This window comes from Aptenodytes patagonicus, chromosome 5 (genome assembly GCF_965638725.1).
Source record: "Aptenodytes patagonicus chromosome 5, bAptPat1.pri.cur, whole genome shotgun sequence".
In the NCBI taxonomy this organism is placed as follows: domain Eukaryota; kingdom Metazoa; phylum Chordata; class Aves; order Sphenisciformes; family Spheniscidae; genus Aptenodytes; species Aptenodytes patagonicus.
The window spans coordinates 6,490,858-6,508,297 of NC_134953.1; the positions used below are offsets into that span (position 1 = coordinate 6,490,858).

At 44.7% G+C, this 17,440-nt stretch overlaps 1 protein-coding gene across 30 annotated transcripts in view; it reads left to right on the forward strand.

Annotated features, from left to right (window-relative positions):
- Positions 1–8,894: 8,894 nt before the first annotated feature.
- KCNMA1 (potassium calcium-activated channel subfamily M alpha 1) overlaps positions 8,895–17,440 on the forward strand; it is a 519,886-nt gene continuing 511,340 nt past the window's right edge. For 27 of the 30 annotated variants that reach the window (XM_076338414.1, XM_076338415.1, XM_076338417.1 and 24 more), the window contains exon 1: positions 9,235–9,879. In XM_076338414.1, the coding sequence (XP_076194529.1) occupies positions 9,556–9,879 (324 nt within the window). In that variant the 5' untranslated portion in view covers positions 9,235–9,555. Of the gene's footprint in view, positions 8,980–9,005; positions 9,147–9,234; positions 9,880–17,440 lie in introns of those variants that run through there. The other 3 variants (XM_076338440.1, XM_076338419.1, XM_076338420.1) reach the window with 3 other exon arrangements.

Consider the following 17,440-nt stretch of genomic DNA (forward strand, 5'->3'; position numbering starts at 1 on the left):
GTCGTAACTGGACTTTCATTTTGTTGGTTGCCATTAGATATCCCAACATTCCACTGAATTTAGCATAGGAAAAAAATGTATAAGCTCTGTTGGACAATACTGCCTTTTCAAGGCAGCCATGCACTGTGGCCTTGACTTCAATGAGTTTGAATACAGCCCGAGGGTATTTTGTTTTATAGCCTGCTGTAGGCTTAGTACCGCATATAAGACTGCTGTATTAGCAGAGCTCCGACATTTGACACGTATCTGCGACTACGGGTATATATTTGATCCTTAACGGCACCATTGACTTATGAGAGGATGTATTTGGATCTGTCAGTGAAAAAACGGAATATTATGTCTTTAGAATAGTATTCCAGAGGTTCATCTTTTATCAGGAATACAAACCAATGTCAGTTAATCACGGATCCTTCCAAAATTGTGACTAAGTTGGGTATTATTATTTCATTATTTTGTTAATTGAAGAACATACCGTTCCAAATAGGAAAGGGAATCATAAAGCTATATTCATTCTGGCATTAAAGGTCACCTTTATATTGCACACTAGCAAATACAACCCCAGTAATATATAGGTGCTGATGAAGTCAGCAAGCAATTAAGGACATGACTCCTACACAACCTCTTCAGCTTACTAGTCACTTAATCATACAAGGTGCTGAGCCTTGTCACCCTGGACCTAAAACAGATGCTTAATTTTAAACATGTGACTTGGTTACAGGATTCTGTGAGATTACTTGTGCATAACATTAGACACCTGTTTAAATGCTTTGCTGGCTCAAAGCAGGAACGCTCAGCATTTTGCAGGATTGCGCGTTAACTGGATTTTCTCTCTTCCTCCCATTGGAAAAACTCTTTGGTGGATACACGCTTACGTAGTGGGATGAGAAAGAGCGTCTTCTGATTATGTTGAGATTCAGCTTTTGCTATTCTGATTTATTTCTGTTCTAATTTATTTTCAGTTGCAAATTTCCAGTTCTCAGCTATTCAGTTCCAGACAAGCGTGAGAGACAAGAAAGCAAAGCAGATCATTGCAAATGAAATTATGTTGAGGTTATTGTCAAAAATAAACACCAAGTTCCTAAATGTGAATGTATCCTGGGGAGAACAAAGCGTAAGTGTCACAATAAGTTGCAAATAAATGGAGTGGCTGCTTGTAAACATATGGTCTCCCCTTTATGGTTTTAGTATGCCTGATGTCTGATTTTTCAGCATTAAGCAGATTTACACCTGGTGGACATTAAATTAGCCAGTGTTCAGAGCTGGTTTTCTCAGTGGCTGGTTTCAGTACGCATACATCTTCACGTTTTTCTTTGTTTTTCACAATTAGCTGACTTTTATGAAAATTTCCATTGGCCTAATTGGAGTAGAGCAGCAGTACAGTCCTGCTACTATTACTTTGCTCCCCAAGTAATTTTTTTAACTTGTACGCCACGGCCTTTGGAGCCCTGCGGTACATTATGGCTGGCGGCTGGTTTCAGGAATGACTGGCAGTGCTTCCACTCTAGGGGCTCCGATTCCGCCAGCAGCGTCTCTCTGCAAGTGCCACGTGGCGAAGTTGGCCGCTGGGCTTAAAAGAGAATTGCCCAATGCAAACAGGCATCTTTAGACATACCGTATTTTACAATAAAACTTCTTTTTCCTCCCTTCCCCTTTTAGTCATGTCTTAGAAGGGTCAAAGCCAAACGGTTCCTAGAAGCGATTAAATAAAGCTACCTGGCATACTTCCAGTATGCGAGATACCAAGTAAAATGAATGGAAAAATATTAAAAGATGAGGCAATAACCGTTTAGTCCTCCAAATTAATTACATTTAAAAAAAAATCAGTATTGGTCTTTGCCATCACTATGGCAATACCTGAGTAGTTCTGGAATGCTTTGTTTGTAGCTAGTAGTCATAGCCACAGTGGGAACACCGCTGTTGGAAACTGCACAAAGGTATGGGAGACAGACTCACACTGCTTTGTGTTTTCATGGCGGTGAAACATAGAGAACTTAAATATTTGCTGTACTACTATAATATTTGCTGTATTATTCCATTAGAAGTTTCTGGGCCTATCTGGAAGGACCAAAGGATGCCAATATTTATACAAAGAACTGCGGAGCTGCTTCCACAAAGCAAAGTGGTGCAGAAGGAAGTCCTGGCATCGCACCGATTTGTTTGCGGGGTGATGTTGCTGTCCTGATTTGACACAACCCAACAAAATCAACCCAAAGCAAAGTTGGAGAATTTTTACCCTGCTCCTGGGGTGGCTCGTTGCGCACCACTTCACATAACTTATTTCTCTGTTGGTCTCTCATCATCATTCAGTAGAGGGTGGAGGGTTTGCTGCTTCTCTCTACGGTTTGGATGGACGTCAAGGCCCACTCAGAAAAAGGGGAACTAATGGTTTAAGAGAGACATTTTAAAGGTCTTTTTCTTTATTTGATTTGTTTTGGGTATTTTTTTGATGCATTGTTTGACCGCTATTTCTGTATCTCCTTTGTTAGCCTACCTGTGTTTTAACAGTGGTTGCTACTACTCTGTCTTCAGAATCTCCCCTGGTATCTTCCTAATTTCTTCTCTCCTGTGGCAAAATCCCTGACTGGAAGGAAAAATCGTTAGTACAAACAGTAATAAACAGGCTCTGATTTGCAGGAGTCAAGAGTGCTTTTAAGTGTGTGGATTGGTATTTATTAAATGCACTAACAGACCTCAGAGGATATAATATGGCTTAATTAATATTGCTCCTGAAGCCATAATTTCTGCTGTCGCCTGTTTTCAGATGCTAGCCATGTCTTCTTAACAATCCATTAATGCATAAACCATAGTCATTTTCCAATAAGAAGTAATCCTACTGGCAAGAAATATCACATCTAACCAAATATTGTGTGATTCAGGACATTTGGTAAGAGGGAAATGAGGACAAGGAAGTACGCTTAGGTCTAACTATTAAACAAAATACAAGGATATCCAAGAATTGCCTTATTAAAAAAAAAAAAGTCCAAGGAAAATACTCTGTGTTTGCAATACTAATTTGTATTAAACTTCTATTCATACCGTACAGATTAACATGAACAACAGATTTTCTTTAATATTTTATTTGGCTGGATTGAGTGCGAGGGTTCCAGTACTCTGGAGATGATGACTCTGAATGACTGGGTGACCCATTAAAGCATTCTGCTGAGATATGTCTTTGTCCTGCCAGCTGGAGGATTTTGCCAGGGTTAAGTGCCAAAATAGATCTCAATACGAAAGTTTTAACTAATTCAAGGAAACCGTTACGTAACCTCGCTGCCAAGAATAGTGTTCACGTATACTGTTACAGAGAGATGTGATGAAGCTGAATGTATTCGTGTTTGCAAAGTGCTTTGATAAGAAGGTGTTATAGAGCGCAATATATTATCATGCTAAATACGTACTTCAGTCTTTGAACAGGGATTGGGTAGATGCAAAATAAGCTAAACAGGATTTTCAACTAATATGCACTGAAATAGTTTGACTAAATGCTATGAAAAGAACAAATGCTAAAGATAAATCATTTGTTATAGGCAAATACATGGTTATATGCAGCCATGCTAGTTTTACATGCATGTTAGTATCACCTCCTGCAAATATGTCCTCTTTATAGTCTTTAAGACAAAGACAGCGGATCCATGCTTATGTGTGTCTTGCATCAGCACGGGATCTTCCTCAGCGTCTCAGAGAGCAAACATTTTGCATTAAAACAAAAATCTCTCAGAATTATTTCATGGTAAGTTTTTGATTCCTGTACCGTCTAATCACTAAAAAAGTATTATTTTTCACCCTTCTACCAGGACGAAGTAGGAATAGTAAGGAATAGTATTAAAGCAAGGTTCAGAGCTAATTACGCAAGACATCTGTGATTATATTTAAAGTCTGGTTGATATTGTGCCTCCACCATTTGAAGTCAAGACCAAATGCCCCACAGATCTCAGGAGTACAGACCTACCTCTTTGACTAATAAACAATTTCTATTATTATTTTATTGTACTTCCGTGTGTAAGTTCTTGCTCTGCCACAGCCACTGAAGTTACATAAAAGCCAACAGCACGTTCTACGGTGACAAGAAGAACGTAAAGGAGGAGGCTGTTGGTCACAAATAGTCGTGACTTACGCTGGCTAAACTATCGCGTCAGGTAACAACAGCGCATCCTGTAAGGGACTGTTCACGTAGCAACCTGCAGCCTGGTGTCGCAGGGAATAACTACGTAGCTAATTGTTGGAACTTTGACTTTTTTACCTCGGAAAGTATTTACCTTTAGAGAACCTTAAGCTGCTTGTTCAACATTTACTCTGTATCTTTAATCAGATGGGAAGGTTTTATATATAACCATTAAACAAACAAGTTGTGGCAAACAAGTTTATGGCATATTGGTATATAAAGGCTTTTAGCCTTTTTTTTTAAATATAATTTCCCTCAAGATAACAACAGGCAATTGCTTTCTATCGTTTCCCCAGAATCAGTTAGACCAAATGCCTTTTGGCGAAACTGGGGAGTACACGTTTATTCTCTCACATTTCATTTCTTAAGAAAAAAAAAATATTCTTTGTATAATGTAGTCATCGTTTAGAGAACGTATAAATCTTAGACTGTTACTCCATTCATACGTTTTTTTAAACTGTCACGCCAGATTAATCCCTGGTGCAATATTGTGTCACCAGTGAAGTTGTGCCACTTACTTGCTTGGACTCTTTAGTTTTAATGGAAAGATTTATCATTCCAAAGAGTTTCCCTGTCTTCAGTACTTAGTACATGGACCCTTGGAAATCCCGACTGTTTTGCCGTTATTGGCTCCTTTCTTTATGTAGCGAATGTTTTCCTCCCTTTTTAATCACGGTTTTCTTTATTGGAATGTGCAGAAGGTTTTCTCATATAAGCAAAATAAAAAACCCACTGTGATTTACACTTGACTTATACAGGTACAGTTATGCAACTTTCTTTAGCTTTGTTGTGTTTATTGCACTTAATTAAATAATTTGTTATTGATAATGAGCAATTTTGCAGGTAAATTACATCTGATTAAATGCAATAGCTCATTCTTCCTTACTTGTATCTTTAATTGCTAAAACCAAGATTGTCCTGTGTGTTGAGATCGTTGCTGAATGGAGGGGTTTTTTAATTGCAAAGATCCAGGCTTGATGAATATTTTAAATACTTTTTCTGTGATACTGTACACAGAATATCCACAAGAGGGAACTGTCCTACATAAAGAGGAGTCATTTCCTTGCTGCTAAAATACTGCTTTCTGGAACCAAACCCTCCGGATTTATGTCAAGCTGGCATGATTGTGTCCCGGCCTATGCTATACGGTAGCAACAGGAAAAACACGGGTAAACACAGTGTTCGTTACGTTCTGTAAACATTATTCAGTTAAATAAGTAAATTTTGAGCTCTTGTGTCGAAATATTAAATAGAAAACTATTCTGAAAACTAATCCGCCTAAGTTTTGTGTTTGCTCGGAATAGATCTCTCCAGGAAAGAGAGCTGGAGAACCTTGTTTGGTCTGAAGGCAAGATGAAATGCAGTTGTTGCCACAGCAAATGAAGCATGCAGCTCCGGTGTGCTTTTTCAAACTCCACTTTATAAAACCCGTACTAGAAAGCAGGCCTTTCCTTCTCCACAAAGGAGCAAGCCCAAATGGTACTTAACTTGAGTGATACTCATTCAAGTACCATTTGTATCTCTACCTACACATCGGTGAACAAAATACAAAGTTACCTACTTTATATATGCTTTGTCTTTAGCAGATAATTCCTATTAAGCAAACTTTTCACTGGTAATGTAAGTCTCACCAGTTGATATCAATGAGTGTACCTTTGTATGTGAGTTTCATCGTAATTATTTGTAGAACTGAGACCTATTTCTATGAATAAGAGGAGTTCTGCTTGTATAGATAACAGGAAAGGTTTTCCCCTGGGTATATAGTGTTACATTTATTATCTAGAGCTCCTAATGTATGTGTTGGTTGGTTTATGAATAGTTTTTGAGTAGCAGAACTTAAAATCCGCCTCTTAAAAGTGATCACAATAAATCTCCTACCCCTGTCCAAATCTGTGTGTAAATGTTGTGTAAATACATTCAAAGCAAATTATTTTAAAGTACAGCCTATATACTTTAGTGTGCTTGGTTTGCTTTAGGCAGAAGTTTTCTTTACGACCACCCTTTGTATTTGTGGGTACGGCATTATGGGGATGCTATTTTGGAAGTGCCCAACGGTCCCGTTTGCACGCGGAGTGCTCCCGAAACCAATGTCTGCAGCACTCAGCTGCAACAGTATCTGGGGTCAAATAAATACTTTTTAACTCACACCTTCTGAATGTTTAAAGTGAGAAAACTTAAGACTTTTAGACTGCAGTCTCTCTGTCAAATCTTCTGGGCCCTCTCAAACAACAGCAAGAGAGGACGTACGCCGTATCCATGGCTTCGGAGACCCAGCCCTTGTTATCTACCAGGGCAGAATACAGAAGAAACTCCACTGTGCAAAAGCCTTCCCTGGGATATGCTGTGCTACTGCTGTTCATTGCCCGGGTCTTTCAAGGTGCAAAGGGCTTGTGGTTTCCATTAGCTGTAAGAGCATCTGTGAGTACCTGGCACTTCCGAAGATCAGGCATCGGGTGGCTGTGTTATGATGCTCCTGCCCTTGTTCCACTCCTGGTGTTTGCTGATGGATATAAGGATGCATAGGTATCCGTGCAGCTGTGAAAAGGGTAGTCCTTGAAACGCAGAGCAAATGACTATCGGGTCCAGGTTCTGAGCCCAGGTCCCAAGGTGTGCGATCCCGTCACGACAACGCTTTGTGGCCCAGGTGGCTTTCTAGCTGTGGGGAGGGTTGGTAATGAAAGACATGGGAGGGGGTAGCAGCTGTGGCAGCGCAGTCTGGGGTTGCATGTGGCAGCTGTGACATGCAGTGTCATTTTCAACCTGACGTTTTCTGCATCTAGCAATCCTCCACTTAACTCCCTCTTACAACAGCCTCCTGGGAATGGGCTGCTTCAGGTGCACTATGTAACCGACTATCGGTTTTCCTCCGGGATACAGTAATGTAGTATTTTCTCACTTGTATATGCCTCCATATTATTGTCTAATGCTTTCTCTATTCAGAGGCCTCTACTAATCCCTTCTTGAAAAAGGAAGCCCTCTCTTCAAGGGGCAGACCGGAGGAACAGACTGGAGTGAGACACCACGATAAACTCACAAAGTTAGACAAATGGTGCTGGTACTGCACAAAAAAGTGGAGGTGAGAGGCTTAGACAGCCCCATAAAAAGCTTTGAGAACTCCTAAAGTCTCATTACAGTCACTTAAGTAGAAAACAAAAATAAACAAACCCATGGCAGATGCAGAAACAGGAACTACTACTAGTAAAGGTTAAGAGATTACTATTTCATAATGGTGGCTCTGTGCATGTGTAGTGACTAGATCAGACGGGGAAATGTCACGCACACACAGGCCGTTGTGTTTTACCCTTGGAAAGATGTCAAGAGGATCTGCATAATACTTTGTGCAGACAACCGGGTGAGCAGACCATGTGCCAAATGGAGATTTTTCATTTATGTACGAATATAAATAAATATATAAATTCCTCTGCTTTTCAATGGGAATCTGGGGGGAAAAAAAAAAGACAACTATCCGGATTTTCTTGCTGGATTCCCCCCCCCCCCCCCTCGCCTGTTAAATTAAATCGCCGTTTTTATTTCGAAGGGTTAATTTCAGGAACGTTCTCGGGCTGTGCAGCAATTCGCGGTGCCTTTGCGGAGCGTTCGCAGTAGCTCCCCGTGCCAATGTCGGGCAAACCAAGAACGCCTTCAGCGGGAGGACCCACGCCGCGGCTCCCCCATAGCCATTTCGCGCTCCTTTACCGCGTTTCCAAACCAACAACAGCCGCCCCCCCCCCAACCCCCCCCAAACCCCGCATCCCCGGGCACCTGCTGCTGCAACTCAACCGCCTCCTGCAAGCCCCCGGCGCGCCCCCCCCCCCCCCCCCCCCCCCCCCCCCCGTCTGCGAGCCCCAGCCCCGCCGCCCCTGCAGCCGGGCTGCGGAGAGGCCGCGCTCGCCGCGTCGCGCTCCGCGGCGGGGGGGGGGGAAGGATGGGGGGCACCGGGGAGGGGGTGAGGTTGGGGGGTGGGGGGGGGGGGGGACCGGCGGGGCTGCGGGGACCGGGGCCGTGACAGCGCCGTGCGTTAGCCGCTGCGTCATGACATCCGCCAAACCAGCCCCGCGCACGGCCGCGGGGGGGGGGGGGGGGGAAGGGGGGGGCCGCTGGCGCCTGCCCCCGCCCCACCGCGGCTGCGGAGAGCGCTGCGCGGCGGCGGCGGCGGCGATGGACCCGCCCGGGCCGGCAGGACTTGTTGGACCGGCAGCTCCCCGGCGCGGCCGGGCACCGCCTCGCCGCCACCTGTGAAGCGCCTCGACCCCCCCCCCCCCCCGACCCCCCCCCCAACCTTCTCCCCTACCCCCCACCCCCGCGCCCTCCTCCGGAGCGGTCGCTCGGCGCCTCGGCGGCCCCGCGAGCGGGACCCAGCGGCCGCGGGGCGGGGAGAGCGGCTCCGCCGCACGGCGCTGCCCATGGGGGGCCGGGAGCCCGCCTGAGCCGGCGCCCACACCCCCGGCGGCGGCAGCGCGGCTTCCCGGGCCGGGCCGGGTCGGCACCCCCTTCCCGGCGGGGCCCTTCCTGCGCCCCGGGCAGGGCCGCGGCTGCGGGCGCGGGGCCGTCGCGTCCCCCGGCGGCAGATAGGGAGGGGCGGGGAAGCGGCGGCAGCGGCGCCTCTGCGCGTGTGGGAGCAACAGCCTGAGCGACAGCCGGGGCCCTGGAGGGAGCTCCTGAAGGATGGGCGAGGAGGCGGCGGCAGCAGCGGCAGCGCACGCACAGATGGGCCAGCGGAGGATGAATTAGGAGCCACAGGAGGCTGCTGCCGGCACCGAGGGGGGAAGAGGAGAGGAAGGGGCTGGACTTGGAAGAGGAGGAGGAGGAGGAGGAGGGTGCGCGGGGGGGACTGAGTATCGCTAATAACAAGTTAAAGACTAATAACAATAGTAACAGACCACCTCCGGGAAGATCCGCGGCGGAGGCTGAGAGATCCCCGCTGAGGCCAGCGGGGTTGCAGCGCTGGGTATCTTGGAGAGGCGCTCCGAGGCATCAGTTTGTGGTGGTGGTGGCGGATGATTTTTTTGGGGGTGGGCGGGGTGGGGGCTGTGTATGCGGGAGAAGGAAGGGGTGGGAATCTGAGGAGGAGACTACCTTTTTATTATTATTTTTAATTTTTTGGGGGTATTATTTTCGCCGTGCGAGGAGGACGCTCGGAATTCACCGGCCTGTCGGCTCCCGAGAGGGACCCGGGGATCGTGCGGTCGCTTTTCTTCGTCTTCTTTTGTTTTGTTTTGCTTTGTTTCGTTTGTTTGTTTTGATTTGGGCTTTCTTATTTTTATTCCCATTATTTTCCTTTTTCCGCTGAGCGGCGGCGGCGGCAGCAATATGGCTGGTGATGGGGTTTTTGGGGGGCGCTGGCGGCGGGAGGAGCTCTCGGAAGCCCCTGCGCGCCCGGCTCGCTGTTAGCTATGGCAAATGGCAGCGGCGGCGGCGGCGGCGGCTCCTACCCGGGCGGCGGCGGCGGCGGCGGCGGCATTAGAATGAGTAACAATATCAACGCCAACAATCTCAACACAGACTCGTCCTCCTCCCCCGTCAATGTGCCCAAGATGGATGCGCTCATCATCCCGGTGACCATGGAGGTGCCCTGCGATAGCCGCGGACAGCGCATGTGGTGGGCTTTCCTCGCCTCATCCATGGTCACTTTCTTTGGGGGACTGTTTATCATCCTGCTGTGGAGGACCCTCAAGTACCTGTGGACTGTCTGCTGCCACTGCGGGGTCAAAAACAAGGTAACTCCCCCTCCCCTTCCCCTCCTGGTGCCGGTGATGGTTTGGTGCGGTGGTGGTGAGGAGGAGTGGTAGGAGCGGACACCTGGGCGAGGTGGCACTGGAGGAGATGCCTAGGGCTGTTGCTGGATGGCAGCGTGCTGTCTGCTCTTGCGGTAGGGTCGCCACGGGCTGTCGGGAGCCGCAACGTGGGGAGGGTGGCCGGAGGGGCGAGGTGTTGGGTGCAGCCCTGAGACGTGCCCCCCTGTCCCCCCTCTCTCCCTCCCGCCCCGCGCTTTCATCCGGTGGCACGAAAGTTACACCCGGTGTCGGCTCGCCCCCTCGGCGAGCCACACGCTGGCACGGTGGGACGGTGTGGTTCGGAAGTTGATACGCGCCCCCGGGACCGCATACGATGGCAGGGTGGGAGTGTTTATTTGCTGATCTAAACTCTCAATTCTCTTGCGGAATGAGGAACTTTGGCAAAATTTATAAAGGTAAACTTCTCACTCAAGTAAATCTTTTTAAAGCTAGTTCCACTCCCCGAGAATCTTTGACGCTTCTGTTTGATAAATTAAATGTAGATGTCTGGAAGTATTTAGTGCATTTGTGAGTGACACACTAGGTCTCAATATCCTTTTAACCTAAGCGCGAAATCTTTGCGGCAACCTCTCTGCCCCTTTGATTTTTGCATATTACCAGCTGGAAGAAAGCGTAGTACATAAAGTAAGGTCCGCTCCTGGTTTGAAGGGTCTCTTTCAAACCAAAGCTGAGAACTTGCTCAGGTCCAGACTTTCATTTTTGCTTAAGACAAATGGGATAGAAAGTGTTAAGACTGTATTTGTGAAAGTGGATTTTGACAGACCCCAAAATAGATCAGCAGCTGGAGTTTCTCCCCTTCCCTTTTCACATTTTTTGGATTACAAATGGAATAATATCTGCTTCAGTTATTCCTGGCACACAGACACCCACAAAAACACACACACCTTTTAATATATGGTTGCTAGGTTGCTGGCTTGCTTTGACATACAGTGAGCTGTCTTCCCCTTTCTCCTGTCCCCTCCCCCCTAAACACACTTGATACAGCGCGTAACCCGGCTGTACGAAGGATCTAACACTTCGGGAAACCAGAAACAAAGTTAGAGTGTGAGAAGTTACGCTACTTGTTTGTTTGTGTATTTGGGTTCAGGGAGGTAGGCGTCCAGTTCGGATTGCCTAAACGAACCTCCGCATTCCAGTTGGAAGTAGCACAGTTACAGTGAACTTGGCCTATCTATGGAAGAAGGGATTGCTAGAGATAAGGAATAAATAAAAGCTTTTAGCTCAACCTTAAGCTTCGTGAAACCTACCAGGCAGTGTCACTTCTCTATAGGCATTTGTCATTGCGCTCAAAACCAAACCTGAACTTTCTCAGAGAGGTGTTAGCCAGGTATGATGACAAAGCTCAAATGACTTTGTGATAATAAGCGTGCCTTGTAAAATACCATTTTCTACAACAGTAAAAGGCGATTTTCAAGAATGGGTGGGTGGTTAAGACTTAGCTTCAGTTTCTTCTGTGTGTATTTAGCATTTTCCTCTCCACATGATGAGACAAATCTGCAAGGGCTGTCGGGGATCTTGACGAAAAAGAAAATCCTCCAGGTTATCACCTCGTGCTTCTTTCCTTGAGAGAATGAAAAATTAGAGACTTGTACACAGTCTTGTTACGCATAGTATCTGCGTGGGTGTTGTTGGTCTGATAGTCCGTTGTTGGGACACAGTCAGTTAAAGCAGATCATTCATTTCTTAACCAGTACAGAAGGGCATATCCAAATTGTCTTTAAAACCTCTTAGGCTAAGTGTATCAGCTCGCTAAATAACAGGTATCATCGAGGGGTTCCAACGCTTCCAGTCTGAATGATTTGACATACTGTGGCTATGTCAGGTTGTAAGATTGGAGTTTGTTTCATGTTTGAGACCTGAAGTAGCTATGTCCATGAATATCATTCCCTGGGGCAGGAGGATGAAGGACTCCGCAGGTAGGGGGAGATATACGTCTCTTTTTAGATTGTATTTGTTCCACTTACAAGGGTTTTCAAGCCTCTGGTGAAGAAGAACTTTCAGGGGCTGATCCTGCATTCCTTACATGCTAAAACGGGGAATTGGAGGGAATTCTGTGTGTGTAAGGAGTAACTAGTTATTGCAAAACACTTTGCTAGTATTTAGTATTTATGGTATAAAGGCTAACTGAAGTAACAACTGGAAATGTCTTAAACTTTGCTGTTATCAAACACATGCTTTGTGCTGCATGGTAACTTGGGAAAGGCTGCCGAGGCTGCTGGTGAAAAATGCGAATGCATATATATGCTATGTCGACCGTATCGGACCTGCTAGCAAAAGCAATTTTACAAGAAGTAGCTCCTCCTACTGCGGGGCTGAAGAAGTTTTTTGCATGTTAGGACTTTTCCTTCCCTGCGCTGCCTCTTCTGCTGCTCCGCAGGTTGCAGCAGAGGTGGGTTATCCAACATCGCCTCACCATCTACATAAAGAGTGGTCCCAGCTAGTGAGCTGAAAGAAATCTTTTTCAAGTCTACTTTCTGTGGCTTCTTATTGAATTCACATATATATGTGAATAATTCACAGAGTTACTGTGCTAACACCCGTGTCCATCCATGTTATTGCAAGGAACTGCAAAAAGTTTCTTTTTTTTTTTTTTCCTACTATATTCTAAGCACAACATTGTATTCCTCAGATTTGTCAACTTGATTTTGGGATGTAACGCTTTTTAATGGCTGCATAGAAGGATTTAGAATGTATTTGGTTTTTTTTTTTTTCCCCTCCTCAACTCATTGAATTTAAGGTTGGAATTTAAAAACGTGATAAAACAGTTTAACACTTTGTGGTATGAAATTTCACTACAGGTTTTTTTTCTTTCTTGGAGATAAAGTCAAGATACTGTAAGTCAAGAATACGAAAACTTCTGGTAACAGAATGATAAACGTTGCCTCTTAAAATTCCATATCCAATTTATGTCATCGTATATGAATAGAACACCAATATTAATCATGTAGTAAAAATGATTGCTGAAGTTCTAGGATTTTGATGCTCCATACTTGCTTTGTGAGATGACATTCTTTAAAATCTGTCAAAAAGAAAAATGTAAACCTTGACCTATGTTTTCAGTGTTTCATGTAATGTGAGAGTCATTACAATTGAAGCCCTTGTATTCCTTTATTTAATATGGTATATCATTTTAGATGTAATTCTTCCAAAAGTAGCTGCAGTTGTATTGCAGAGACTTAACAAATGCTGTTTTTCTCCTCAGTGTTTACATCTACGTTTTTAGGAATGCTTAGATATTGTTAAAGAACTCGTCTTCTCTTTGCTTTTTCTTTGTCCCTTGACCAACTCATTCCTGTTTGAGTATGAACAGTAGGATGTGAGATTGAAATTCAGTGCCCTGGACTCTGACACCATTAGTTGCTCTTGTTTCTGGAAATAATAGAAAAATAAAATAAATATTCATGATGAAGTACGCAGTTACACATAGTGGCTAAATGCATATTATACAATCTGTAGTTCTTTTGATTATATGGATCTGCTACTGCATTTTCTGTGCTCCTGAAGGGCATTATCTACTGACGTTATCTGATGCTACGCTTTGGCTTTGAACAAACTCTCAAACGAGAAGAAGGTGCAGTGGAATGAGAAAGTACAAGTTTGGGGCACAGCCGGCTCCTGAAGCTGGCCAGTGCAGAATGAAGTGAAATTTGTACCCTTTCGAGGAGTGTGATACGGGACCCTGTGTCACTGCTCCTTGGTTCCCCAAAGAGCGGTACCCCTTACCTACCTTACGCCTTCAAGGCTCTAGCAGGCAGAATGTATCTTAGAATCATAGAGTCATAGAATAATTTGGGTTGGAAGGGACCTCTAAAGGTCATCTAGTCCAACCCCCCTGCCGTGGGCAGGGACATCTTCAACTAGATCAGGTTGCTCAGAGCCCCGTCCAACCTGACCTGGAATGTTTCTTTACCGCTATGGTCCTGTTGGAATGATTTCAGTGTTTTGAAGAGCTTTCCCCCTGCCCCAGCCTAGGACTCACATACATGTAAAATGAAATTACATTATGATTATAGATGGCGGTTGCTGTCCTGAAGTCACAACCCATAATAATCTTCGTTCATATTGGTCTACATATTTTGGAAGTTTCATTAAATATGCAGTGCTAGATTTGGTCAGTAGAAACCCATCAACATTCCCATTTGTTTTGAATAGAAAAATTGACATTTTATTGGAAGTACCGTATTTGCAGAAGTCTTCTTTGAGAAGTTAAGAATTTTCACCCAGACCTCTAAGGCCTGAGAAAATTGGTAACTGGAAAAATTTCAGTTGTCCCTAAAAGAAGCAGCATTTCTACCAAACCGGCTCTCGTATAGCTAGGTTTGTCGCTTTGCTAGCAATGCCTGCATAAACCTCCTCTCCAAATAAAATTACAGAAACAAACTCAAAACGGGGCACTATATAGTGAGAAAAGTATGATAGTATAGTAGAAGGCACGCGTGGACACGTAACGCAGGAGATCCCTTCATTTAAATCTGTATGGGGAAACCTCACCTTGACTCTCTCGAAGAGGTACCGAGCAGAAGCGTATGAACAACTGGAAGGCTCAAGGGATTAGCAGCGGACTGTAATGAATTTCGCTCGTTAGTCACATGCGTGGCCTGGCTCCAGGCACTGCATCGTTCCTGTCTCATGGCTATCAGGTGCTCTGCGTGTAATTACTCCGTGAGCGTCCCACCGGACAGGTTGCCAATGGAGAGATGGACATGGTGGAGAGGTCAAGGACTGAAAGAAATGGTGCTCGCAGCTCTTTGCAGATGGTGGTTCTGCAAGTGAAAAAGGCACCGATACGGAGAGGCGTGTGCTGCTGTTTTCCGCGCTGTGAAAAAGACGACGCTCTCGGCTCTCTGGAGCTCATAATGGATTTCAGATTTTATAAACTCATGCTAAAATTGGTTATGTACGCAGAAAAGAAAATGTATGGACAAGGATTTAAGCTGTAAACCAAACAATCACGACCGAAATGTTATTTTGATGCAGTATCATACTTATTTTCAAGGCTTTGCAACACATACATTTAAGGAGAAAATCTGTGCTCAGAAGGAATTTGCAACTCTCACCCATTTGCAAATCTGTAAATGCTGGTTGGAAACCATTAGACTGCACAATTTTTTCCAGTCTAGCTCAACAGAAGAAATGCCTGTGATAGGGAACGAAAAGCTTTTAAGTAACAATGATCTGTATACCCAGTTTTGATGCGGTGGGATTTCTGAATGCAGAATGAGGGCAGTTTACAGCCCCAGAGATAGAAACACTGAAAATTTAAAGAGCGCTAGTCCTAAGTATAATCTCTACAGCGACAGGATCTAACGATTATAATTAAAAAAGCAATGCTGTTCCATGTCTGTGCTGTACTACTGCAAGAAAGTGGATTGTGACTCTTAGTCATTGAGTGTCCTTCCTGGGACAAATCTTAGAAAGAAGCAGTAATCTCTAGTCAGCGGGTAAAATACAGAGCAATGGTCAGTGTTCCTTCAGAGGTTGGCTCTGCTATTCTGTGGAATCCAACCTAGATTGACAAAAGTTTACGTGAATTTCAGGGTTGGCTGGTAATAATTCCTTGGCAAGATCAGGCTGTAGTTCAGCAGCACTTAGGCATTCTGTAGTGTGAGACTGCAGGACAGCAGTTCCAGAGAACCTGGTGAAATGGAGACATGAAATACCTCTGGATGTAATTAGGGGACGGGGGTATCCTTTCGGTTCTATTAAACATACCTAGTCACATTGCGTAAAATTATGTATTTTACATGTATGAAAATTATTGAATTATCAGAAGCCTGAGAAGGACACAGCGAATACAGCTTGTGGAGGTTTTCTAAGGGAAAGATTGCTGAAACTTTATGTGTGGGTGTTAATGGTTAAAAAATATTTTTCTCCCCCACATATCATTTCAGTGACAAAAGGAAAGGGACTGCACTTTAAAAAGCTATCATAAAATGCTGTGTTTCTGTAATGAGTTCATATGCTGCTACATGGTTGAGGGCTTAGAATAGGTTGGAAGGGACCCGTAAGGATCATCGAGTCCAACTCCCTGCTCCTCGCGGGACTACAATGCCTGACTCTTCCACCCAGCCTGCGAAGTGAGTGCAAAACGCTATGAGATCACAAGACCAGGCTGGCATTTGGACCACTTTTCCACGGGGCTAAATACACGAATTCCAGATTAGACCTCACGGTTTGTAAGTGCGAGCACTCTTTTTATGGCACACAGGTCATCTTGGGTGACAAGGGAAGGTGGACGTGCAGTAGAAGTTTGTTAGCACTTCTACCGGTAATATAGCTGGATAAATAAATGGGAAAGCAAGATACCTATCTTCCACGGCTGTCAGAGATGTGTTGGTCAGGAAGGGCCCATCTGAAATCCTGATGGTATTTATAGCCTGAGAATACATCGGGTGCGCATCTTTGAGAGGAACACTTTATTCCCATATATAGTATGCATGGCTCTGTTTAAATGAGTGCGCTGCCACTGAAACGTGTTGAGTTCAGTTTGCTTTGAGATGATATATTGCATGTATTTGTCTGTTTGAGAGTTACAGAAACGGAGAGTGTTACCCAAAGCCTGTTGAAGTAGAGGGAGGCCATCCTAATAACTTCAGTGATTTTGGACTCAGGCCTAGATGTTCACAGTGTTCTAGATGAATCAGATTTTTTTTTCAAGTGATTCTTATGTTAACATTTTAAGCTTTTAAAAGCTTTTTTCTTTCATTGTAGCGAGGTGTATTTACTTGGCTTGCGGCCATTATGTCTGGGATTTCAACAGTAGAAACATAATATTTAAAAATCACACAAGGTATGTTTCCATTCCGGTTAAGACCTACACCTTCTGCCAGCTCCCCCTTGGAAATCAAAATTTGGGTGCTTGAACTACTGACGGTGTCCTATCGCGGCATCTCTCCCGCGAGCTCATGTGCAACAGCAAATATTGGCTCTTTTTTTCAGAGCCGCGGTAAGTCCACATTTAGCGGAACCGGCAAAGGTCCCTCGCCCCGTGGATCCCCTGCAGGACGGAGACGCATTTGCAGCTACAGCCCTGCGTCCTGGAAATCCCTTTGCATGTCCTTAGCTTCAGTACCGAATTTAAATACCAGAACTGCTCACGCAACAGTGGAGAAAAAAAGACAAATCTCATCACCAGGCCAGAAGAGCGTTGAGCAGTACTGTAACTTCATAAACAATTGTAGCGTAACGCAACAACTGGGCCAGAATTTGAGTGGCTTGTCACTGTAACTTGGATACAGGTCTACTGTGTGGCATTTTTATTGCTTTTTAGATACCGAGGAATAAATTTATAATACCGTTTTGTTCCCCTTTGTCCAAGCAAATGCTGACTAAATATTTGGCATTTTCTTTCTTGTTACATTTCATTCATTTTTCATGATATCTTTTAAATTTTTATGTAATGGTTTATCTCTTATTTGTTAAACTAAAAAGGTGACTCACTCTTATTTGCTATTATTAATGAGATTAACTCTAGAACTACTGG